Source organism: Miniopterus natalensis, chromosome 8, assembly GCF_054644295.1.
Source record: "Miniopterus natalensis isolate mMinNat1 chromosome 8, mMinNat1.hap1, whole genome shotgun sequence".
Lineage (NCBI taxonomy): Eukaryota > Metazoa > Chordata > Mammalia > Chiroptera > Miniopteridae > Miniopterus > Miniopterus natalensis.
The window spans coordinates 34,227,593-34,254,938 of NC_142088.1; the positions used below are offsets into that span (position 1 = coordinate 34,227,593).

Consider the following 27,346-nt stretch of genomic DNA (forward strand, 5'->3'; position numbering starts at 1 on the left):
GAAAAAATCATATAACACTGATAACCACCATTTATTGAGTGTTTACTATGTGCTATTTAGTTCATCTTACCCCCCCCCCACCCTTATAGATAAGGACACCAGAGGACACTAGGCTCAGAAAGAGCACACCTCTTGCCTAGGGAGTTGTCCAACAGCAGCTGATGACTCAGAAGCCAAATTCTTCCTAAGAGTTGCACACACTGCACCCAAAACACACTGCCCTGTGAAAATGCAGCAGTGTTTGCAAATACACTATCAATGAAATGAGCCACCAAGTGAAGCAGCAAACAAATAGGTGCAAGAATTTTAGAGAATGAATGTCTACATGATTCTAAAATTATATCTAATAGCTACTGTGTATTGCCATGTATTAGGGACATAATACTATTCTGAAGCATTTTACACAGTTTCCTCATTATTGAGTTTTTATGACAACCTTATAGGTAAGTATGACCTCAATTTACAGATAATAAAACGTCATCTACAGGATTAGAGAACTGAAATAACTTTCTCAAGGTCACATTTTACTGATAAGGAAACTGACGCCAGAGCTGTAAAATGTCTGGGCAAAATCCATTACAGATCTCCACGCCTTTATTTACATTTTACAGATTAGAAGCATAGCAAATATTTTCCTTTTCTCTCTTGAAGTTTCTCTCTTCTCTACAATAGAGTCAGTTTACGAGGAGAGCTACTAAATAAGGCCACCTTATTGTAGTATATTATACTCCATATTTTTCATTAAATAATTAAAAAAACCTTTCTCTGAAATAAAGGAAATGTAGTTATTTTCCTGCTCTATGAAACGTGTGTGTGTGTGTTTACTGTGATTTACGGTGTGACCTCTCTCATGCTATTTCTCATGTGCGTGAATGTTAAAGAAGGCCTGACCTGGAAAAGGAGAAGTGAGAATATAACATGTGAATTGCTTTCAAGGTACACTTGAGACCAAGTGGCTGATTAGATAAGACAAGAAAGAAGGAGGAGATGGAAATGTTAAGACTTTGAATCTTGGGAAATGAGAATTGGGCAAATGGGTTAGTAATACCACATAAAAACTGGGGAACCCAGTGGTTCTCTCCGGGAGTGAAAGTGTAGGCAATTTTAAGTGGCTTGAATTTAAAGAACAGTGGGCCGTTGGGGGAAGCTGTCTAGTGGATACTCACAACGGGGCACCTATAACTTTGGTAAAACTGCCTGAACTGTATAAAATTTTAGAAGTCATCTAAACTAAAACATCTGTGACAGGCATTGTTCTGTGCTTCGATTCCAGTGACTTATGTAATCCTCAAAACTACCCTGTGAGGTATGCAGTGGGTTGAACGGTGAACCCCTAAAATTCATGTCCACTTGGAACCTTAGACTGTGACCTTATGTTACCAAAAAATAGGGTCTTTGCAGATGCAATTAATATGAGCTCAACCGGATTAGGCATCCAGTATCCTCATTCCAATGATCGGTGCCCTCACCAGAAGACAGAACACACGGAGACACGGCGGGCGAGCCCTGGGAAGGGGGAGGCCGATTAGACGTACGCTCCCACGTGCCAAGGATGCCCCGGGCCGCCAGACCCGGGAGGAGCAGGAAGGCTTTCCCCAGAGCTTTCCATGAGAGCAACGCTCGCTCTTCTGGTAACTTGATTTCAGACGTCTGGCCTTCCAAACTGGGAGAAAATAAATTTGTCATTTTAAGGCACCAAGTTGGTGGTGATTTGCTCAGGCAGCCCCAGGAAGCTGATACAAGGTGCGCACTTCTACAGCATCGTTTTGTAAGTGAAGAAAGTGAAACAGATGTGGCATGCCATGCACTCTCTCAAGGTCAGTCAGCTAAGAGAGTTAGGGTTCAAACCCAGGTTTTCTGGCTTCAGATGTTTGCACTTAACCACTACTCTACTGTCTCTATTATTTTTTTATTACCTGATAATAAAGAGTGACCTAGACTGTGTACATAGTACTAGAGACAGCACAGCATTCTCTGGAACAAACTGTTGCTCAGAATATATAAACATTAGGCTCAAACCACTTTTCCTTATCTAGCTATTTGATTATCAAACCATTGTTTACTGTGTCATAAAAATCTAATCTATTAAAATTAACACATTTACTATATGCATAGCAAAAGAGCTATCAATGACATGATAGTCTATAATCTGTAACAACATCTACAACTCGCTACCTAAATCCTTCTCATGAGAATATGCTGTTTACCTAGCTTCTTTGTAACCCAATTTAATAGGTTTCTGGGACGTGCAAGTCTGTAGGATCAACTATATATCTGATCTTGTCTCCATATCAAAAAATAAATATGACTGGATTGTAGACTATATAAAAATGGTGAAGTCAAATCATAGTAATTTCTCTCAATAAAAACTATATGTTTAATATGATGGAACATGTGTTACCCTTTCTGAATTTTGAGAAGGAAGTTATCTCTCTTTGATACTCTGGCTCATTCGGTTGATTGGAGCAGAAACCCAGATTTCTCTGGAATAGTGTTAACCACGATTAATATGCAACTGCCACAGGCCAGCATTATACATACATTACTTTAACCCTCACGACGACTCTGAGAATTTTATCTCTGAATTATAAACATGAATAAGAAAGAGAGGAAAGGATACGTAACTTGAGGGTTACACAGCCTTTGTCACATTTGGAATTCAAGGCCATGTTTCTGCGACCCCTGTCCTCTCTTTTCCAGCTCCTTTGGCTATCCCCAGAGAAAATGGTCACTAATGCCATAAAGATGAGACGCACAGGATTTTAATTGCTCGGTTTGGGAAAGACATTCATGTCTTCACAGCTTTCATTTGCCACCCCTGTAGATGGAGTAAAGGTAACCTGATGCCCCTATGAATGACCCCCTGCCTTATGTTGCTCATGGACTCACGATGCTTATTTGGGTTGAAGTCATTCAGAAAAATTACCTGCTCATTGTTTTAGAGCCTGCTTTTTATTGTAAAAAGTTAGACGATGCAGGTATACATAATGATAAAATGATTGGAGACGATGACTGAGGTGGCTCACAACTTAAGAAACATTAAAATGAGAAGCTTCTCTGTTGCTTATGTCCTTAGTTTACCCTCATTGCATATCTAAAATGACACCTTTTTCTCCTGAGACCCTAGTTCATAAGCATTATTTCTACTTGTACTTTTTTAACTTTGTGAACCAGCAGAGGGAGCTATACAGTCACAAGCAATTTGCTTTTTTAGAAATGATGTAATAAGCACTGAATGTGCAGCTCTTTTTTCTGGTTTCACTGCCAACTAAGAAAATACAACATCCCTACCCCCTTGCCCATAAAGTGTTTATTTAAAGGATCAAAACCTTCCTGGGGGATCTACTGGCCAATTACCAGGGGTGGAAGGGAACATGTTTGCACAGCACACAGTGGAGTGGCTCCATGGGCTCTGCTCTGGTCTCTTGACTAATTCTGTAATTACGTGAAAAAGCATATTCATCTCAGAGGCTGGAAGAAGTTAAAATGTGCCTCTGGGAAATGAGGGATGCTGATATATATGCAAAAAATTAAAAGGTTGGGCTTTCAAGTAAAACATGGGACCTGTGGAGATTCAACAATTAGTAAGATGAAAGAAAACTTTGGTGTTGACAACAAGACCCTGTGATATTTACTTTTGGAATATTTTTATTGCTAATTGTAACAAATTGATAGGTTAATTAAATCAATTTGCATTAAAGTGAGGACTATGTTTCTCTGATTTATCTTGGTTCAGCTCTTAGAAAAAAATCATTTTCCTGTGACATTTCAAGTTATTCCAAAACAAATATCTTACAATATCTTACAATATTTAAGTTATATCTGAGGTTCTTTGAGGTTATAAAGGAGAGTTTTAGTTTTATTTTGTCAAATATGTATTGATGCTTGTACTTCTTTTTAAATTTGAAAACTAAATTTTTTGGGACTTTTCATTACTTCTAGAATGCATCTGTACACCCAAGTGATCACAGAAGATTAATTAAATAATAATTAAATGACACTTTGCCTACCATCTTCCAAGAAAGCCCAAAGTAAAATTAATTCTATTATTGTTTTTCACAATGTTTAGGATGAGTAAGATTGGTACAAAGGAGTATGTAGAGATCAACATTGTCAAATATGCTAAGGCTCTTTGGCAAACAAACCTCTCTCCCATATTTCATGTTAAGATTTACAGGTGTGTTATTTAAAATCCAATTGAATTACTTAATAGTAGAAAAAAAAGGTAACATTGAAGAAAATAACCTAAGCAAGATACTACAGGTACACATAATTGGAAATGATCAACAGAAAAATATTTTGGAGAAAATTATTGCATATATACTAATTAATTTATCATTTAGAGGAGAAATTATGTGAAGGAGGAATGGTAGGGATAGAAGATTTGGGATAGTTCTGATCAACTTTATTAATGATCACCAAGGCTTAAAATAAGAAAGCAGAATGTGTAGGAGATCTCAGACCCAATACTTTCCTCCATTCCCCTGACCTAATTTTTACATATATTTTTACTTCTGAAACATCAAAGGTAAGGATAGGAACCTTTGCTTGTGATTTAAAAAAAGATGAACATATGGAAGGAGAGGACTCCTCTTCCTGCTCTGTTCTAGAAGTTCAAAACCCTTGATTTATAGTTACCTACAGAGACTAAGAACTGTCTCAAAAGACCCAGAATAATTCCCACAGTAGTAGAATAAAGCTTTGAGGGTAACATCAAAATAATAAATAGTGGAATTAAAATTAAAACCTAAAAATAAAATAGCACACATTACATATACATACTTAAAAGTAAAATACGTTTTTATCACTTTTCAAAACTTCTTTTTGCCATACAAAAATCTGTATTGACACTTATTGTTACACAAGATAAACATGATTATCCAGTGGTGATTTTCAATACACAAAATATATTTATTTTTCACTGAACTGTTACTGTGTTAAGAAACAAAACTAATAATATGGAGATCATCAAATAAATGCATCAAATTTGAACTAGAATGCTTAGACTTCACAATTTCACATGAAATGGACAGCAAATCTTACACAGGGTCCACAGTCAACAAGATTTTAAAATTCAGTGAAATATTTCTGTAAGTATCATAGTGTGAAAGAATGACTTATTATGCTAATTACTCATTGATTGCAATATGGCTATCTATGATAATGAATCTCTGTGACATTGGTAATTTGGCTCAAATTTCACTCCACTCTAGAAGGAAAAATAAAAACAACCTCTGTTGTTTCAAGGGGATCCTTTCAACTTTCCAGGTGAAATGCTATGTAGGGAATGGAAGAAATCTTGAAAGTTAGTCTTTACCTTTTTGTTTCTGAGAAAGATTTTAACCAACATTTATGTTGCATTCAAGAGGTAAGATGCTGGCCTAAGCAAAATTGCTAACTAGGTCAAGTTTGTTTTCATAGCCTCCTGATGTCCTCGAATGACTAGAACACCCAGTTAGGAGCTACTGAGCTCAAGACCTCTCCTTAGTTCCTGTCATTTCCCACCCTCGCTGAGCGGCCGCTGTAGATCATAAGAGTGTGCAACAGGCTTTAGAAAAAGAAAGAATGCGCCTGGCTAGTGTGGCTCAGTGGTTGAGCATCAACTGCGGTCAGGGCACAGGCCCGAGGTGCTGACTGGATCCCCAGGAGGCGCTTGCAGGAGGCAGCCGATCGATGATTCTCATCATGGATGTTTCTCTCTCTCCTCCCTTCCTCGCTCTGAAATCAATAAACCAGATTTTTAAAAAAGCAAAGAAAAAGAAAGAACGAGAAGGCACGAGCATTTGTATTTCCATGTAATGTGCAGTAAGTACCACACTGAGCAGAAACTCTAAAAATAAAAAGTGGGATTTAAAACCTTTCATTGTATACTTTCACTTTCCTGCCTTTTAAAAATACATATTATCATAAAAATAGCACTGTCCAACGTTTTCCTGAGCGACTCCAGGTCACTGTTCTGAGTATCTTTTGTTTAAACAGTGATGTCGCACAAATGTGTAGTTTCTGCCCCTTCCCTCGGGCAGCCGGCCCCCAGGCCCCTCGCAGTCACGTTACTGTTACCTCCACTGCTGGTCCTTTTTGTCATTTGCTTCGGGACTGCCAGGGCCTGGGACAACCAACAGGCTTTAAAGGATTAAATATTTAATAACAGACTGAGTAACCGCTTCAGATTCAGAAGAGGCAAGATGACAGCATTTCTAACACTCACATTCCTTTATCAATCTTAGTGCAGCCCTATTTAAAGCCGAGATTGTCTCTTGGTTGTTACCGTGATGGAAACGTGGGAAACCCTTGCCCTGAGATGGCTTGTTGGAAGACAATCGGGTAATTTTACGTTTCATTTTGAGAATAACATTTTAGAAAGTTGGCCAAGTGTGCAGCGAATAAAATTTCTGTTAAAAAAAACAAACTAAAAAGATAGCTTAAGTCCACCTATGAGGGTCAAGGAAAGCACAGACGGCTCCCATTGGTAATCACAGCAAGAAGAAAAGATGTAGAATACAGACGTAGATACGGTGCTTATCATGTGCTTTTTATCCTTTTAAAAAATATGTTTTTATTGATTTCAGAGAGAGGAAGGGAGAGGGGAAGAGAGAGACAGACATCAATGGTGAGACTCATCAGTGGGCTGCCACCTGCAAGCCCCCTACCGGGGATCGAGCCCAAAAACAGGGCATGTGCCCTGCCCAGGAATCAAACTGGGACCTCCTGGTTCAGGGGTTGATACTCAACCACTGCGCCACACCAGCCGGTGTAATTTTTATCTTGGGGGCCTCGTAATTTCTTGAAACAAACCTTTGGACACTCTTACTTCTATTTGGTATTTTGTCTTTTCATGAAAAAAACAAAACAAAAAACCAACATACATACACAAAATTGTAAACCTTCCTCAAATTTGACCTAGGGTGTTTTAGTACTTGAGAGTTTATTGTTTAAAATAAAGATAGCTCAGAGCTTGACACAGAGTTTGAGTTTAATAAATATTTGTATATTGATTGACAGCAGTGCTGACACCTTTATTATCCCGTAATCAACACTCCGCAGAAAGAGGGCAGCCTGCTCTGCAAACTGAAATGCAGAGTCTCTTGTCATGAGGACCTACTGAGACAGGAATTAATGAAACTGTTCATAAAATTATCTTGCAAATCAGACTTTATTTTGAGGTTCAGACAAGAAGATAAGGTTTTTTAAGGGAAAATGTTTAGAGAAGTTTTATAGACCAACACAAGTTTGTAAAGAGTGTAATCCTATCTTAAATTTGCCCCACTAAAAACCAATTTCTCAGTTTATCTTGACATTTATATAGTATAACACATTTCTAATTGGATTTCCTTTCATTTATTTTGGAAGATAATATGATGAATATTTCACCTTCTCATAAGTCATAAATATTACTTAGAAAGTCCAAATGCATTAAAGGAAGGGAAAAATGTTGGCCCTAGCAGTTAGTCATGCTTTTATAAATAAGAGCATCGGAACAGACAGATGAAATGAGGCAAATAAAATCTAAGGCAGACTAATCTTTAAAAACTAACTCTGTGAATCAACTTCTTTGTCCCTTCCCCCCTCCCCCATGTTTTCAAAGCATCCAAGAGAACACTGTAACATATCAAGTAATCTTAAAAATTGCCCAGACATGCTCTGGATAAAATCCTGATGCTGAGCACACGACCCACAGGGCCTTTGACAAGTCCCCAGCATCTGTTCAATGTTCTCTCCTTTGCAGGCTCTACCCCCAGCCTCGCCATGTCCCAGGTCCATGTGCCCTTTCAGAGCCTGCACCTCTGCATCTGCTCAACCCTTCGCTTGGAATGCACCCCTCAGGCTTCTCTGAAAATCCTACTCGTCCCTCAACTGACAGATGTTTATTTCTTCTGTGATGTCTTCACTCTCGATGACAAGGAGAGCTAGTGATTTCCATCTCTGCGTTCAAATATCCTTGTCCATGTCTATCGTATAGAACCTATTTTTTACACAACTGTCTTTTCCATTTAACTACATTTTTCCTCTGGACAAAGACTGCATTTTATCTCATCTTAAACTAAAAGAGCCTAATATAATGACCTGGCAGATAGTAAGCATTTTATAAGTATTTGTAGAATGAGTCAGTGAGTGAGCAAATGCATAAGAGAATAAAATGCACACATTAAACCATTAAATTCACAGTTTTAAATCAGAAAGGTTATTCACTCATTGATTCAGCATTTACTAAGAGCCTTCGGCAATACAAATGGAAAATAAATAAGAATACTTCTGGAAGACAAATAAGACATTGGCCCAGTCCCCTAGGAGTTCAGTCTATCTAGAAGGCATTATATATACACACTAGGGAGGAAGCAGAGTTTTCCACCCCAAAATAAGACTTTTGGAATATTGATTATTTTAAGCAACTTATTTTCAAGACATGAAAGACTCAGGAAATAACTTTGGCCTTCCCTCTAAATGCCTAAAAGAAGTTAGATAGAGGACCTGCTCCAAGAAGGGAGATAGCATCATAAGTAATTACAGTTTAATATGAATTCGTGTGTGATAGGGAAGAATCTAGCAAGGCCTTTTTGATCAGAGTCCTCTCTGTGTCCCATTGTTAAGATGGCCAGGAAACATCTGCATGTGAATTGCTCTCCTGCTTTTCGAAGTTCCAAAGCTCAGCCCATGTACCCCCTTCTCCTCAGCTCAAGGTGGCATGTAAGCCTCAACTGCCAGATTTGTTCTATGGTCCCATATTCTTATGGAACCACCATATGTACATATATAACAAATGTAGTTATTTTTCTCCTGTTAATCTGTCTCGTGTTCATTTGACTAAGTTAGATCAGCCAGAAGAATTTAGAAAGGTAGAAGGAAAACCATTTATCTCCCCTACAACACAAATAGGAATGTATAATACATTTGGAGCCTCAAAGTAGCCCAGCTCAAAGGATTCAGAATTAGGATGGACAAAGAAAGGACTCCTATGTAAACAAAGTTGTAGGACAAATGTGCAGGCTAGAAAACAAGTGCTATTTTCAACTACATACAATTCAGCATTAGCACATCTTGAAATAAAAGGAGGCTGTGGCAGGAGGCGAGGCTGGACAGATATGAGGGGGGCTGATTGTAAACAGTCCTGCACATTATTTCCAGGGTCTTATTCTAAAGGAATTGGTGCACATTTGGAGGGCTGCAAAACAGAAAGACACAGGGTCAGATTTTGTGGTCAGCTGTCAGGGTAGCGGGAAGGTTGATTGGCGAGAGAAGATGAAAGACAAACTTGGTTTGAGCACAAAATTGTTATTACATTTGGATCTATAATCAATTTAATATACAAAAATCATTAAAAACAAGGTACTAAGCATTTTGTAGAAACTTTGGTATAATATATCTTGTAAAATCTTTCCATTAAGTTATAAGGTTGAAGGATCTCTGGATTTTAAAGAGCAAACAGCATAAAAGGGTAAGTAGAAAAAAATGAGGCCTATTGCTATTCCAATAGAAAAGCAAAGAAAGGCTCATGTGAGAATTTAGCCTTGTAAAGGACAGTGACATTTAACATGGGAGCTCTGCTTTTCTGTGAGCCTCAATGTCCTCTAAAATAAAACACCCTAATTAACTTTAGATGGTTTTTCTGCAAAAAAAAAAAAAAAAATTACACAAAACACATTGCATATGTTGAAGGACTACACAAGTATAAGGTGTTATAAACATCACTTTTTCTAATCCCTGATTTAAGTAAAGCAAACAGCCAACCTCCAAAAGGCTGCAAATCTATTACTAATTCTACATCTATAAAGGGGCAATACAAATCTCATTCCAGAAATCATCAGGGAATACTGCATTAAAGGTAGGAAGTCAAGCCCATAAAGACAACATCTGCCTATTCTGCTATTAGGCATTGTTTTTTTCCTTCCTGGAACTCCATTAGCATTAAAAGAGTGGAGTGTGTACATCTGAGCACGCTAATAGTATAGCATTAACCCTCCTAAGCACTAATGGATATGATGCACATATATTTCTACAGAGCAAGTGATAGATTTTTCTATTTTTAGTAACTATATACTGATGAAAGCATATATTTTACAATATACTGACTCAAATAGAAATTAAAATTGTAATTTGAAGGCTCCTTGAAGAAATGACTGAGTCTAAGACTGGGACAGGAAATATACAAATGAGCCTTAAGTATCTTTTAGTGCCATAAAGGAAGGATGTGCTAACACAAACAAATAACCCACAATCATGGTTATGTCAAAAGGACACAGCAGTCAATGGAGAAAGCTCCCAGTGACCAAAGCTGGAACAATTTGAGCAACAAAATAAAGTAGTATTGAGTTAAAACTCAAAGTGTAAAATCAATATCCATGAGTCCATACTAATAAAAATAGATGGTTGAATAAATAAGTAAATGGGAGAGGAGAGACAACTCTCCAGTGCAGAATTCCAAACAATTTTGTAGATACATATCTTTCAAGGAGGTGGAGCATAACTCTCCGCTCCTTAACATGAACTACACATGGTGACTTCCTTCCAAAGAGTACAACATGGAAAGGGGGTAAAAAAGAGTAACTTTATTGCAAAGAATCCTGACAGACCCTACCTCAGCCAAGCGATCAAGATCAACATCAACAGCAATAAGTCATGTTGATAGTACGTGCCCTTCATATCATGCAATGGAAAGGTCCCTTTATATCTACAGTCTTTCTCCCCAAAACCCATAACCTCAGTCTCATCATGAGAAAAACATTAGAAATAGAAGGAAATTCTAGAAAATACCTGCCCAACACTACTCAAAACTGTCAAGTTCATCAAAAATAAGGAAAGATGAGAAACTGTCACAACCATGAGGAGCCAAGGAGACATGACGCTAAGTGCCATGTGATATCTTGGATGGATTCCTAAAACAGAAAAAGGCAAAAACTAGACAAATACGACTAAACTATGGACTTCAGTGAGTAATAATGTATCGATATCTGTTTATTATTTGTAACAAATGTGCCACACTAATACACGTTATAATCACAGGAGAAACTGGCTGCAGGGAATGTGGGAACTCTCTGTACTATCATCATTATTTTTCTCTAAATCTAAAACTGTTCTAAAATATCAAGTTTATTTTTAAAAGGTAGAATTTGAGCTGTTTTAAAAGGAATATTATGAACAGCAAAGACAAAGCTGTGAACCCAGAACTTTTAAAATGTAATCAACCGCACAAGGATTTCCAAACGCTTCGGAAAGTGATGTCTACATCGTCCATTAGTGGGACCTGTTGAGACTTTGCGTGGCAGCAAAGGTCTTCAAGATGACTCATGCAGGATTTAACTGTCTACATTAGGGTGTCATCTTAAGTGCTTTGCAAGCTGTTATGAGCAGGAGGATTGAGAATGCTGAGCGGCGTGCTCCACTTTTCCATGACTTGGTTTATTGTACTCTGCAGACACACGTGTAAACATGACTGCTCCCTCTGTGATCTGAAAGTGGCCTCACCCCCTGCACCCAGGGCCAGTGTGTCTCCTCACACCCCCCAATAACTCTGTCAAATCCTTATTCAAGGATTTCCGGTGAGCTCCACCTGTCTGCTGTGTGTTGCTTCTTCTGGAAGGGTCCCCAGAGGGAGGGACTCCACTCCCCATCTCTGCAGCCACACCACTGTGATGCAGCAGTGACACTTAGCAGAGGCTCCCATGGGGTTTGTGGCAGTGGATTATTACTGCTCACACAACTGAATTTTACCATTTGCATATCTGGGAAAGACCTAAAGACGCTGTTTAAACCAAACACAGAAGTCCATCTCTTTGCCTGCTTCTAAATTAGGAAGCAATTTTAAAAGTTGTGTATTATTTATGCAGAGTGATGCAAATTTAAAAGATTAATTTTGAAATAGGTAAATCTATAAAGACACACGAATGGAACCACATTAACAAAAGGTGGTCTCCTTTTCAAAATGTAAGTGGCAATCCATGAAATTAAGTTCCTTGTCCCAAATTTCAAATCTGCTACCATTTCATTCATCTCAAGATCCTTTGGACCTTTCAACCTAATGATCCATGAAAACTATAGAAAGCATGAAGCCCACTCCTACTTGCTGGCATTTTCCTCCTGCTTCACTCTCAATGTTGACCTCAGAATAAAAGGACATTTTAGTGGCTTTCAAGACCGTACATTCTCAGATCAGGTCTCCAAACCCTGTCCTCTGCATTCAAAGACAGGAGGAAAGATGAACATAAAACTTACTGGAAGAAATTAAACAGAAGTGAAGGAAGTGGATCTGGAAACAGAAGTATATTTGGTTTAAAAAAATAAACAAGACTTGTATATATTTAGAATGTTCCTTGTTATCTAGAAATCTGTTAAAACGTGTCTCCGGTTGCATAAATAAGCCCCACCCTACACAGTAAATAAACTGAGCCAGCACAAACAGAAAACCATGACTCAGAAAGGCACATGTGATGGATACCTGAAGAACACCCACAGAGGGACAGACAAGTTTAAAAAAGGAATGCAGCGTGGAGAAGCTAAAATCTTTCCCTGCCTTTGACTTGCAACGTGTGGGGAGTGATGAGAACAGGCTGGCCTATTCCTTTTGAATACCTTTTTGTCACAATTATAAGAGACTTGAAATCAGAAAGTGAAATGGTCACAGTTTGACATAATTATCATCAATCTACTTACACTGCTTAATTACAGACTGAATTTATGTGCTGTGGTTTCCTGCTCATCCCTCTGGCTAGAAATATTTATTGTATAATCTTCTTTAGCACCCCCAAATTCACCATGAACCATCACTTTGCTCTTAAGCTTTTTTTGAAATACGAGATTTATTTATTTATTTATTTAAATATCAATACCTCTGAGAGGGCTGTTAGTTAGCTGGGAAGGAAGGGACACCAATTCTGAGGGGAGGAGGGGAGCGAAATGAGGCAAAAGCCGGATTTTGTTGAAACGGAAGTGAAAGGAAAAGACGAAATCCACAAATCCACCTGCGACTGGTGTAAATAAAGTGGAGTGAAAGCTGCCAGGGCTGGAAATCTACCTGCTTATGAGGAGCAGCCGTCTAACCCTGGCCTCCCAGTCCCCACTGGGGTGAGAGCAAAGCTCAGCCGGTATTTCCTTCTGCTCCAGTCCCTTCGTCCCGCCCTGGTCCCTTCCCCAGGCCCCCTCCTCCCTGCTGCCCGGCTCAGTGGAAGCGGCCGAGGGGTGTGCCAGGCTTCAAATAATTTATTTCCCACATAATGCATGTCTGTTCTGAGCTTTGTCTTCACGCATATTGTTTCATTTTGTCCCTCAGCAATGCTGGGTGGTAGATAGTATCTCCTTTTTACTGATGAGAGAAGAGAGACATGTTAAACCCGCTGCCTTGCTAAAGTAGAACAGTTAATAAGTGGTGGTGCTGAGGTTTGAACCCCGATCACTTGCCCCCAAAGTCCATGTCCTTTCATGTCAGGGCCCATGAAATTATCATGATCAGCAGCCTTCTTGGTTTGAAGGTTATCCTTCGGTTAAGATTACTGGTCACATCCTTGCCACTGTTAACTTCTTATAGGGCCTGTTTGACATTTCTCCCCTCCCTGGGTTATTCCTTCTTTGCATTTATTGCTTTATTATAAAAAGAGGCTAAATGGAGATAAAATATCGAGATCACAACCAACCTTGAAGAAAAAAATGTAGAAGTTACAATGCCACAAGCATTCGAAGAACCACCTCTGGACACCAAACTAGCTGAACTATACGGATAGAGAAGTTATGAAGAATGAGAGAAAGAGAATGTATTTCAGAAGTGCAAGAAAAAAATCTGACTTGCTACGCATTAAGGGTGGTAACGTAATACCAAGAGGACCTGCTCTACAAAGCCATTTCTCAGTCAGCCGCTTTGTTTCATGTTCAGATTTTCTTTTAAATCAATAGCACTTGCTCTGCTTTCCTCAATTTGAAGGCAATTGCATTCCAGTAAAACACACATAAACATGAAATGGGGGTGGAAATGAGTCAGTCGTTTCCTGTCCCAAGATTAAAACCTACTTTGCTTTTCTGAAAACATGGTTCAAGCTATCCAACAATAATTGAATCGGCTGTTCTGTAAATTACAGGGCTGACCACCACATAAACACCAGAGAAGTGCACAGGGGTGTTCAGCAGTCAGCTACAATTTTTCTGATAATCTTCAGAACTTTCTACTTATATAATTATAAAGCACTATAATGAAAAAGTGAGTGATGGAGAAGTGAGTTTGTTTTCTATGCAAACTCCAACTTCTGTCATGTCATACATAATATACATTATAAGTTTATGACTCGTCTGTATAGATGAAAAATGTGGTCAGCACAAGATATCTGAAATACAACAATGTACCTAACAAGGGTGTTCACACTATCCTCTGGTTTTAAGGGATGGAATCCTATATAATAGGTCTATTTGATAACTGGTTATATTGTGGCATTTGGGGGGATCCTGGTCAATTAGAGGGCCCTCTCTTTGCTCTTTTCTATTTGTTATGTTTATTACATATGTGGATAAAAACACCAAAGATAAGTTATCTTATTCATGGATGACACATAATTGAGATAATAAAAAATAGAATGGGTGATAGAATCACGATGTGAAATATGGCATGTTCGCATGACAGCCTCACTCTAACAAGAGGAAAGAATTGCTTTTTGGTTAAAACAAGGACATCATTTTTTTTTTTTTTATCTTCACCAGAGGAGATATATATATATACATTTTCCATTGATTTTCAGAGAGCATGGAAGGGAAAGACAGACAGAGAGACAGACAGAACCATCGATGTGAGAGAGACACATTGATTGGTTGCCTCCTGCATGAGCCCCGACCTGGACCGGGGGGATCAAGCCTGCAACTGAGGTACGTGCCCTTGGCTGGAATCGAACCTGGGGCCCTTCAGTCCGCAGGCCGATGCTCTAACCGCTGAGGCAAACTGGCTAGGGGGTAAAAATGACATAATTTTTAAAGGGGGAATGCATGGTGAATAACATGGCTGAAAAGCAATACATGTAAAAGACTTGAAAGTTTTGAATTTATAGTAAGCTCATTGTCACCAATGTCAATGGTTGCCAGAAAAAGCTAATAAGATTTTGGGTTGCATTCATAGAATTAAATTATCTGGGATGAAGGAAGTGATAGGTCTAACTGAAGTCTACACTCTGGTTTGGTCAGACCACACCTTAAATATTCTGTTGATTTCGAATGTTGTACTTCTAGAATGACATAGGCAAAGTGGAGCTTATTAGGAGGTCAAGGATGAATGTGAAAGAACTGGCAAGCATAACTGACTTCTAGATATTTAACCTGGAAAGAAGGAAACTAAGGATGAGCCAAGAACTTGATAAATGCTTGAAATCTTTAGATAGTTGTCATTTTAAAATTTGCCACAAATAGTAACATGATATAGAACAAGAATCCATGAATACAAATTTCTAGGGGACTTAATAGAGAAAAGATCTTTCTGACAGATTAGAGACAAGGTGGTTTTCCTAAGGAAATGATTCACTCACCAACACTAGTGTCGGGTATATTTTAAAAACTTATTCCAAGGTGTATTTGTGAGCATAGCTTATGTCTCAAGCATTATGTTGAGCCCTGCAGATATGTAGAGGACAAGATAGACACTGTCACAGCTGCCGCATAGGTCACTTGTGGTCTAGCTGCAGAGACAGACACTAAATTAAAAAATGGACATTGTGATTATTTGCAGTGAAAAAACTATAGGGAGTTTATAGTTATCAATAGAGAAGTAGAGCTATAGAGAATTTAGAATGGAGGGTTAAAGAAAACTCCTTTCAGGAACTGAACTTTAGAAACAGGGCTTGAAGAATGAGTAAAAGTTAGCCAAATGAAGAATGATGACAAGAAGGGGACAAGAGTGAACATTCTAGGTGAAGGGAGAAATGTGCAGGTTCTTTCCTGAATCAGCAAAGAACTCGGTGCATTCAGCAGCTGGCAAAACATCTGCATAGCGGCAACCTAGTGGGAGTGGGGGCCAGTGAGCTTTGAAAACTGCTCTGGAACAGGGATTTTATCTAATGACAATAGGGAGCTACTGCAGAGTTTTGACTGGAAAGTGGTATAAGCATTTTTGTGTATTAAAAGTTCACTTTGGGTCCTGGCGGGGTGGCACAGTTGTTTGGAGTGTCGCCCCATGCACCAAAAGGTTGCAGGTTTGATTCTGGCCCAGGCATGTCCAGGAGGCAACCAGTCAATGTTTCTCTCCCACATCGATGTTTTTCTCTCTCTCCCTTCCTTTTCTCTCTAAAATCAATTTTAAAAAATATCCTCTGGTGAGAATTAAAAAAATATTCACTTTGGCTACAGCCTAGAAAATGGATGGAGGGCAAAAAGGGAAAGACTAGATGGAGAGTAACCAATTCCATCCTGGCAAAGAGATGATTGCCACTTGAAATATGGTGGTTGCCCTGGAGATAAAAGAAGAGGGAAGGTGAAGAGATACTAACAGGGTGCAATCCACAAGACCTTGGAGAGGGTCACTGGAAACTCCCGGAACTCGGGAGTGTACCTAGGCCCATGAAAATTCCACTTCCTCAGAAGGGAACAGTGGAAGACAAATCAATTTGTTGTGGAGAAGATCAAAAGGTCAGGCTTTTTTCAGAACTCTTAATCATATCTGTTGCTGCTTTGCTCTCCCAGCAAATGTTTTTACACTCAATAACTGCATGTTCCGGTGCGATCTGAAGAATTATATATTTCAGAGCAATTGTATTATTGCATTTAACATCCCAATAACATTTCCTTTTTAAATTCACCTTTCTTATGATTGAAGCTTTCCAATGTACTCACAATGCACCATATGTTACCATTGCTTAGTTTTGTCTTGAAATATTTATTTCTAGTTCTTAGGGACAGGTAGACTGAATAAAAGATGTGGATTTAGCTTTCTCTTTTCTTTTATCAGGAGCAGGAGACTTACCTAGGTATTTACTAGTTATAAATGAGGATCTACCTAAGTGGCTTGTAATAACACTCTCATAGTCTCTTGAAAGAATTACTGTGCTTTCTCAAGCCTTTAACTCATGACCAAAAATGATTAATATTGAATGACCATCTTGGAGTGCTTGACAGTCATAAGATTATATGTAAAAATGTGCAATATAACTAAATTTCCTAAATGTTAGGATCCCACATTCTTATGATATTTGAGAACTAAATATATTGAAAACCATGAGCCCTTGGGGCCTTGGTTTTAAGATTTCTCTTTAAAAGTAATACTATTATTCTCTGAGGACATGAGAACAGTATTACTTTATTTAGTTAAGTTAACCAAAAATAGAACAGAGGAAATCATTAAATGAGTGAACATATATCTTTCATTGTGGCCTATTCGTGCCAAAACTTATATGTCTTGGAAGTTCAAGATGACTTACAATAGAGAAAGTACCTCCAAAATGATACATTTATCTTCAGAGAGGAATGCCTGAGTCTCGATAATTACCCTGGCATAAACTACAGTGTTGATGATTGGATTATTTACTGCAGTCTTATGAACAAGCAAACATGGTGTTTTATAGCTGCACAGGAAGGAAGTTAACTAAAAAGTAGCTCTTAATGCGTCCATTTATATCCCACCTCCCTGAAAAGGCCCCAAATCTAGAGAGAATACAGTGGAAAATTTCACTCTCAGTTTAGCTGTCTGTCCATGCTCCAGGGGAAGATGCTCAGCTGGCCTCTCCTGCAGCTGAAACCCAGCTGAATGGCTGCATAATGAACCCTCGGGCCGGCGGCCCAAGCACCGGACTGGAACACGAGCTACTGGGTTGGACGCACTCTGCCTCATGTCAGGAACACTTTGGTGTGAGAAATAAAAGAAGCCTTTCTTGGAATTGGTGTTGGTCAAAATTCTGATACATTTAGATCTTCTTTTAGCAGTTCCAATTTTAGGGAGAAATTCCGGGAAAATGCCAGAAGTTGAGTTAGCATTCTTAGTTGTTATTCCAACAGCTGTTCCATGTACAGCTAATAGCTGTGTGATTGGGTTTCTTAGAGCTGCTCCCAACACAAGGCAATGAGGCAACACTTGACATTAAATCTGACCAAAATTCTACTTCGGTTAAGCCAAGAAAAAAAATGACACTCATCGGCCAATATTGGCAAGAATAATTAGGGATTCTGCGAACATATCTTCAAGAAAAATATGTGAGGAAGGGTTAAAGAAAAACCTTTGTCATTATTTTAAAAATCTGAATTTCCAGACATTCTTAGACATCTCTGGTTATTCCTTCTCCAAGCACTTGTTTTACTCTTGATGAAACCAAGTTTTCAATGATAGAGTATCTTACTAAAATTCACATTACTAAGTTGTGGAGCTGAGACTAAATCTAGGTTATTATCTTTTTGGTTTTTGTTTCTTGTTAATCCGCACCCGAGGATGTTTTTTCTATTGATTTTTAGAAAGAGTGGAAGGGAGGGAAGAGAAGATGGAGAGAGAGAGAGAGAGAGAGAGACATCAACTGGTTGACGGAATGCTCCCCAACTGCAGCTGAGGATCAAACCTGCAACCTAGGTACTGCCCTTGAACCCAAGATCCTTGGGTGCTTGGGCTGATGCTTTAACCACTGAGTCACACTGACCAGGGCTAGATCTAGGTTATTTTCAAGCATATGGTCCTTGAGAACAGACAGCCTGCCAGCTATGAACTCATCACTCGCAACAACACAAAACAATACCTGAACAGTACCTTTCATGGCAGGTGGTGTGAACACGCTCTGCTTCCTTTGCTTAGGGGATGCATTCTGTGACTGTGGACAAAAGAAAAAGTAAAAGTCTTGTATTTGGATAAAAAGACAATGCCATCAGCCCTGTGAGGGACATAAACACTGTGCTACATTTCAAAGAGATTTCTGATTTCCCACTCGGGAAATATAACTCTAATCAATGAGAAATTATAGCCATGTTCACTGATATTACAGTCTTAAAAGATATATGAAACCATAGAGTATATTTTATCATAAAACTCTTCCTCCATTGCAGTTTTAAAATTTCTTTTTATTTTCTCGTCTAGTAATATTATTTTATTTCTAAAAGAAAAAGTGACATGAATTCTTTCCATTTGAAAGAAAAGCATAAGTGCCAGGAGAAAATATATTCTGAAAGCTATGTCCACGGGATGATTATCCTGTTCCTAGGACTGTCAAATGGTTCTGGTGGAATAATGAGGCTCTGTGGTCAGTAATACCAATCAATCTATAAACCTCTGGAATTGATAGATTCAATCTAATATCTACATTTACTTCAAATTTAAATGTTAAGGTAATAATTTGTCTAACAAAACTGCTATTTAACACTCTCGCCTAAGCACACTGGATCAGGGTTTTTTTCTCTCCAACAACCCTTGAACAATGCAGGGGTTATGGACACTGAGACCCCAACCAGTTGACTTGACTCCCCCAAACTTAACTGTAATCAGCCCTTCACATGAGCAGATTTAACCAACCACTTAAGGAAGAAAAGTGTTTTTGATGCAGGGTAGAGAACCTGGAGTTTGGATGGGGAGTGAGAAGATACTATTTGCAACCTGCGGTTGGTGAATCAGTGTATGAAAAACCCATGGACTGGAAGGGTCAACTGTATTCCCTAAAGGAAAATCCCCACATAAGTGGACTTGCACAGTTCATACCTGTGCTGAGTATGCGTGTTTATATAATATTATTTATTATAATAATATATATGTGGTCTATATTCAAATCAGATTGTGTAAGACTCCTTTTTAATAGTGTGTCAATTTGTATTTCAGAATGTCAAAGATAGGAGTTTTAGTTCTGGAGCAATTATTTTTGCTTTGAAATGCTCAAATATAAATAGTTACAGGATACTTTTAGGGAATTATTCTAGCCTTGTCATGTATATTAGCAACTGTTTCACAAAGTTGTAAATAGAAATTGAAGAGTTTTTCCTGGTACATACTAAAGCTTAATTGTCCTTAAAGTATCATCACGAAGTTGGTTTTTACCTGATTCAAAAACAATCTATTAAAAAGTTCAAAAAAATTATTGGTTAATAAAATTAGATAGGGATCAATAATTTAATTTATTGAATTAATAAATTTAATTTAATAAATTTAATTTAAAAATTTTAATTATATTTTGTCACTGTAAGATATATTTGAGTAGAAATATAGAACATAGAAATATACTGACACTAAAATCTATTGAAAATAAAAAAAGGATTGAAAAATAATGTTTTAACATAATGGTTCATTTAGCTAATTAAGTGGATCTTTAATAAATACTACTATTATTTTTAAAAAGTAAAAAATTGAAACAAAAGTTGCCAAATCCATATCAACCAAACAAATGGTACAAGCAAATTCTCCAGAATGGAGTGTTTTGGTAGCAGTTCACTATGCATGAGAGCCGGCAGGGCAACTCTACATCAGTGGAAACGTGAGGATGATTGACATTTCTGATGTACCTCTACTGCACTCAGTCCCACCTGGTTGATTTTGGAAAGCAATCTCTTCCAGGATTTCTTATATATTTATTTTCACACACGTATACAAAGGTCAAGTAGAAAATTAACTCTTTAGAAAAGACTCTTACAACAGCAGTAGAACTTAAGTAATAAATACTGTATTTATGTGAGAGTCCATTTCCAAAACAGTTTCACATATATAATCTCATTAAATTTTTAGTATTTTGACATTTTGTTCTTTCTGTATTTTTCTGAGTGTTTACTATATGCCTATTTATGCAGCTTTATGGAAATTGACTAAGTCTGCATGCAACTTATTAAATATTTGGTCCATTTCTGGATGCAAGTTGACTCACTTCCTGTATTCTATATATTCTATTATCAGCTCCCCTAGCCTCTCTTGGTTTCTGTTCTCTATCTGAACTCCTAGTTGTGTATTTGGAGAAGCCCGCCTCATGATCTGATCTTACCCCCACACCAGAACTCTTTAAGAGGTGGCTGTCCCCCTCCAGAATTCCAACATTGCCTGTCCCCCAGCCTGTGATGGTCCTATACCAGCAGTCACTAAACTGAAGTTATCAATGCCATATCTTACCACTAAAAGCAATGGTTTACTTTAGAACTTTTTTCAAGGGTTAGCATTGTGTAGGTAGAAAATTAAGGTAACCTGCAGGCAGAGACTTAATGGCACATTTTACTGCATGTTCAGTCAGGAAAAGCAAACTAAGTAGTTTTTACATCACAGTTATATTGGTATCATGTTTTACATGGCATAAAATCAAGTAATTGTGTTTTTTATTGATTTGAACACCTATTTATACAAATTATAAGAAAACTTACTTCTGCTTGTGTGTTGGTCACCCTCTTGTCATCTATTTCTGCAAGAGAAGTAGGCGTAATTTATTAGAAAGATGATATTATTCTTTCTCATAATATTAATATTTTCAATAGCACAAATCAAAATGATTTCATAATTGCCTATGTTCATATAGCATCTGTGCCTTAGTCTAACAGCTGAAAAGGAAAGGAGTGGTTTCCTTCTGCGATCACCTCCTCCAAAAGCTTTTTAAAAGGGAAAAAAAAAAAAAAAAGCCTCCTGAAATCCCAAATTGCCCACCTTCCAGGAGTGCAGAAAGGATCCGGGGAAATGACTCTTAGAACTACTATTGGTGTCGTCCACCTGAGATGCAAAGGCACAAACAACCCGCTCTCCTCGTGGATTTCGCTGCCACAGCCTGCAGACTGTAGCCTCTGTCGAATTTCTTCAAGCTTGCCACCAAACAGAACAAGCCCCCTTTTCATTCCGCCCAACTACTCTAGGACCGTCAGCACCCTCTTTTCTGTACCACTGGAAAGAATCAGTTCCTTTGCCAGAAATATTTCTTATGACAGTGCTAAGGCAACTTTACATCATCTGAAAGCAAGGATATGTTAGTGGAAGACGAATGAAATGATTTCCAAACTAGTCCAGTGGTGATGAGGGCTCTTTACTTTGATCCATTTACTGATTAAACATTGAAAAGGAAGAAACAAAGTATAAGAGAAAATACTAGTAGTACCTGTTGGACTATACTACGCCCCAGCTTGCTTTTCTGTGTTTGGTCCTCAGAGCGGAATGCTCTTTCCCTCAACACTACCATTCCCTGAAGCCCCATTCAAACGGCGTCTCCCCTGGAAACTCTTTCCCAGTTCATGCCCCCCTCTTCTCAGTTAGAAGTCAGCTCCTTCCAGCCAGTAACCACAGCGCTTTCTCTACGCCTGCCATAGCAGTCACCATTATGTACCCTGAACTATGGTCATTGCTGATTTATCTCCTTCAATAACCTTTGAAGAAATGACGATTAGCCTCCATGAATGATTTTACCTCAGCTCTTAGCACAGTAGCATAGATGATGCATAAGACTGTCAAATAAATACATCTTAAAGCCTGTGCTTCTTAAAACAAGACCTTTTGTCTGCTGCTTCTTTATATTACAAAACACAACAGCAGTGCAATTAGTTCCTCATATTAAGTGCTGAATAAATAATTTAAACAAATAAATATTTGATGTCTAACCACTATGCCATACACTTGAAACTAATACAAAATAATATTGAATGTGAACAGTAACTGAAATATATATATATGTATATATATACATATACATACATATATATACATATACATATATACATACATACATATATATATGTGTGTATATATATATATATATATATATATATATCTGAAAACAAGTAAGTATTTGATTTGCAGACTTGTTAAATAGAGACCATGACTTCTATTTCTTTAAATCAGTTTACCAGGCCCAAGGTAATGATACATGCATGCCAGTAAATATTGCCCACATCATTTAAAAGGTAGTCTTGGCGGGAAGAAAAAAGATATACATTTTGCTTTATTGATTTCTAGAGATTAGGAAGTTATCTGGGTCAAGGACAATATAATTCATAAGGGCAATTAAAAATAAATTAATTAATGGTGGATAAAGTCAAATTTAATATGCTATTTTATGGATACCAGCCTCAGACAATAACTAAAAGTGTGAAAATGCACTATTTACTCAGAATATTGTCTGCAGAAGAGCACTGACATATATAGAATGTTTTCATAAGGGGAGATCTAGTTTCTTAGCATACAACTAAAAGATACAGACTTTTGATGAATTTAGATAACAGAGAGCCATTTGAACCTTTATTTCAGGCAGTTATATTGGAAATGTGAGGGGAAAAGTCAGTTTAGGAAATTGAAGTACTTCCAATAAAAAGAGTGTTCTAAGTTCATGCTTTGAAAATTCTTCTGCTCAAAAGCAATAACAATGATGGATTAAATATAAAAAGAGATGACTGAAGTGATACAACCACAGTCAAAGTTTAGTCCAATATCTCTATGGACCATAAACATAAGAAAAGCAAAATGCAATAAGCAGGTAAAAAACCATGGGCCTGAAATAATTTAGCTCCAGAAGCAGACAGAGACAGCTGGTTCTTTTCCTGAGTAAAGGGATTGACTTCATGAGAAGGACGGGACAAAATCCAGGCTTGCTGACTGAAACTAGAAGCGAGGATCTATCGCCTACGCTGAGGAAAGGCGCTGATCTCTATCCAGGAAGACAGGAGAGAGCAGGCAACCGGCAACAAGCCACCATGGGCTCTGTGACTACATCGGCTCTGTGTCTAAAATCTCCATGGAACAGGAGGCCTGACATCCAAATTAAGATCTGATTCTAGATTAAAGGTCTGTAATATGGAATGGAGAAAGACTCAATAACATTAATAAGGAAAGGTGAGCACAGGTGGTGAGGGATAGGATTCTTACTCACAGTGAATGGAAAATTAAAATATCAAAACATAAGAAGAAAAGGCACATTTAAGAATGACAAGAAAAGCAATTAGAAGATGAATTCCCTCCAGATGAAATGAAAACTTCAGAGCAGTGTAAAAATGTCTTTTAAATGAATATATGTGGGACTCATGAAGAGATAAAGAAGCAAATATATCCATCTTAAAAAATCACAAATCGTTGCTCTGGACAGGTGGCTCAGCTGGTTGGAGCATCATCCCGTCCACCAAAAGGTAGCGGGTCTGATTACAGTCAGGGCACATACCTAGGTTTTGGGTTCGATACCCGATCTGGGCAAGTACAGGAGACAACCTATGGATATTTCTCTCTCACATCGGTGTTTCTCTCTCTCTTTTTCTCTCTAAAATAAAAACAATACATTCTCAGGCAGCGATTAAAAAAACACTCAGCATATCTTTCATTTATCATGTTCCACTCGTCTGCCTAATAAATGGGATTTTCTAGCTTGGTAGAAAATAGAGATACTCTCCTAAGTCCTTAGCATATTTTCACTCAGCTTATCTTTTTCATCTTTTCTAGCACTACTTTGCAGAAAACATTAATTCTGTTTCGTAGAGGAATAGCAACAGAGAAAAGCAATTTATAATCCTCCTTTTGAGGTGCCCACGAGATATAAACACAAGAACATTGGCGCCATCCTTGACGGTCTCAGAAGGAATTTACCATCAGGTTTCTGAAAACAGCAGGGAAATCTAAGTGATCACATTTCAGCTAATTTTCCATTTTTGTGCCTAACATATTTGAAGGTAGAGCATCTTTCTTTCCAGAGACCATTGGATCACAACTATGGGCGTTAGGTTTACCCGTTCAAGATCAATCACTGACCCACAATCTTTCAGAACTGAGTGAGAAAAAATCAAATACAAATGAAAGAAATTGCTATGTACAGCTCAGCTCTTCACTTTGCAGGTAAATGTGTCACTGCCTTGTGGTTTTAGCACGCTAGCAGAGACTCAGTCAGTTTCCGGTGCTAGAGAAATCTATCATGTTTTTCTTACATATCGTAGGGGATTAGAATACTCAGTGTTTCTTTTCAGTAGGTCTATGCAAAATATCCTAAGGCAGCTATGAGAAAGCCCCTCTTTCTGACTTGTCAAACTCTCTATTTTTCCAAAATGAGCTCTAGTCATCAGCCTTCCTGCTGAAAGCCTGCTTGCGCGGCTTTGATGGAGGCCTATCATTTGGGGCTGTGAGTTAAGCCACCAGGCAGTGGTTTCAGCTGTGTTTTCCTTTGAGTTCTTAGATTTAGTCGTAACTGGGGCCAAACTGAAACCACCAGAGCAATGGATCTATATGCACTGGAAAGGGGACATGGGGAAAAGAAACACACGGCAGGAATAGCTTCACCCTGTTGTGCCAATATTCACACAGCTGTATTTTTCTTATGACATTCTTTATAGTTTTCCACTTTTAATTGATGAAAGTAAAGACATAACCCCATTAACAAGAAGATTTGGGTCTCTCAGAGCCCCCTATAAGTGGTTTTAGTGGCAGTCACAAAGAGCCAGGTGGAAAGTATTCTATGTGGAAATAGTGAGGGAGATAACAAGAAATGTACAAGATAGATTATGTTGGCTTATTAGGAAAGAACTCTCAACCAGTAATTATCTTGTGATAGAGATTAGGTATCTTCCAAACTACCTTTAATATGCTTATATTTCATAATTTCTGCCACCACTTCCAAACACAATAAAAGAACAGAAAATTAGATCATTTAAAACCTCAAAAGTCTGCCTTTCATCAGTATTCTTGAGTTTTATAAACTTAGTTTTTCTTATAAAACCTATTTTATCCTACCACAGAACCAGTTTTTATGAGGGCCAAAGAACGATTGCATCATTCTATTAGTTGTAATTTTCAACCATTGTTAAAGTTTTTCTGCCTATTTGGGGTTGAATTTCCCACATTTCCTCCAAGAAAATACATTGGTTCATTGAATGCATGGGTTTTCTTTTGGAATAACATCAGTGTAAACAGTCACACTTATTCCAGGAATTCTAATTTTAAAAATTCCATCTCCTTTTCATAGATTTACCTAAAGAACTGATTACAAGTCATACTTTTCACATCAATTTTATAGACTTATTTCAAATAATTATTAAATGTCTCAGGCATAAAGACAACCAATCAAGTAATCATTTAATGAGCACTTACTATTTCCCCAACAATGTGTTCTATGTCATTTTGAGACTTAATAAACCTAATTCCTTTAAGAGTTAGGATTTGAATAATTTTGTTTTTAGCTAGTTTAAAACACTAAAATTCATTATCCTACTCTGTAGGATATTAAAAAGGTATTCTTAGCAGAGTCCCCAAATGAAGCCCTATAGTCAGGTGCTTTATAAGTCAGAGTAAGGGAAATGATTGAGGTTAACATGAGAAAATTATTCAGAGGTTAATGATTTGAATAGTGATGGAAGAAAATTTTGAGAACACCTACTTCAGAGGTGGGTAAGAGGCACTGGAGTTAGAATTACCTGCTTACCAATATTTGGAATATTTAGTACTCTTTCCACTCCATGGCTGCTTCCTCTTTTTTCATACTGGCTGCTAAAATTGACAGTGTCTTATTTAATCTGCTTTACAATTTGCACCAGTCAGAGAAAATGTGATAGTTTTCATTTCTAGGAAAGGTATTGGGATATAAAGGTAAACTTCTAAAATGTTTCTTTATATATCATCTATTTAATTACTAATGATTGTTCATTAGTAATTATGAACAATTACTTGAAATTATGATCGGTGTATTTCTAATTTGAATTATTAGTCAACTTGGGGGGACTACACTTTGCACAGAAACTGGGAAGCAAAGAGAAACTTAAAATAATGTTTCAATGCATTCTCATGAAGACAAATATATGTGACTATTAGATCATTTTGAAGCTTCCCTAACTTGATCAAACTATTAAACTAAAAGATTTCTTGTTTAAATCATATTCTTATTTCCTAACCATATTACTTTATATGCTCCATATGAAAAATATTTTTGATATGAAAAATATTTGATATGAAAAATATTACTTGATATGAAAAATATTTTTACCAAATCTTTTTGCACCTTGAACTGTGTATACATACCATCATAAATTTCAAAATAATTTTATCAGAGTATCTATTCTGAGTAAACCATTGCCAAATGCCAAAATAAAGCAATAATCTCCTTTTACTAGAATCTGTAACAAGAGGCAAACTTTCCCCCCCTTTTTTTTTTTTTGCTATAGATGGAAGGTATATTTGTAAAAGCCACAAGCTGTCACTCTACACCTTAAATACATGTGGGTATCTAAAAGCAACATAGTAAAATTTTCATGGCTTAATCTGAAGGCTTCCCATCATCAATGGTAAATATATTTCTGTTAGTAAAGGGAAGAAATACATTGATCATAACTTGTAGTCAAGCAATCATTAGTAATTAAATTTATGATATATTAACATTTTAGAAGTTTACCTTTGTATCCCAATATCTTTAATAGAAATAAAAACTATTACATTTTCTCTGACTGATGCAATATGCAAAGCAGATTTAATAAGTCACTGTCGGTTTTATACCTTTAAAGTCCTACTCTACTCTAC

General features: G+C 37.5%; 1 protein-coding gene across 2 annotated transcripts in view; it reads right to left on the bottom strand.

Annotated features, from left to right (window-relative positions):
- The window catches only part of PPP1R1C (protein phosphatase 1 regulatory inhibitor subunit 1C), an 83,978-nt gene that overhangs the window by 20,928 nt on the left and 35,704 nt on the right, over nucleotides 1–27,346 (bottom strand). For both annotated transcript variants that reach the window (XM_016225205.2, XM_087819408.1), the window contains exons 3-4: nucleotides 21,253–21,290; nucleotides 18,680–18,740 (exon numbers count right to left, since the gene is read on the bottom strand). In XM_016225205.2, coding sequence (XP_016080691.2) covers nucleotides 18,680–18,740; nucleotides 21,253–21,290 — 99 coding nt within the window. The remainder of the gene's footprint in view (nucleotides 1–18,679; nucleotides 18,741–21,252; nucleotides 21,291–27,346) is intronic.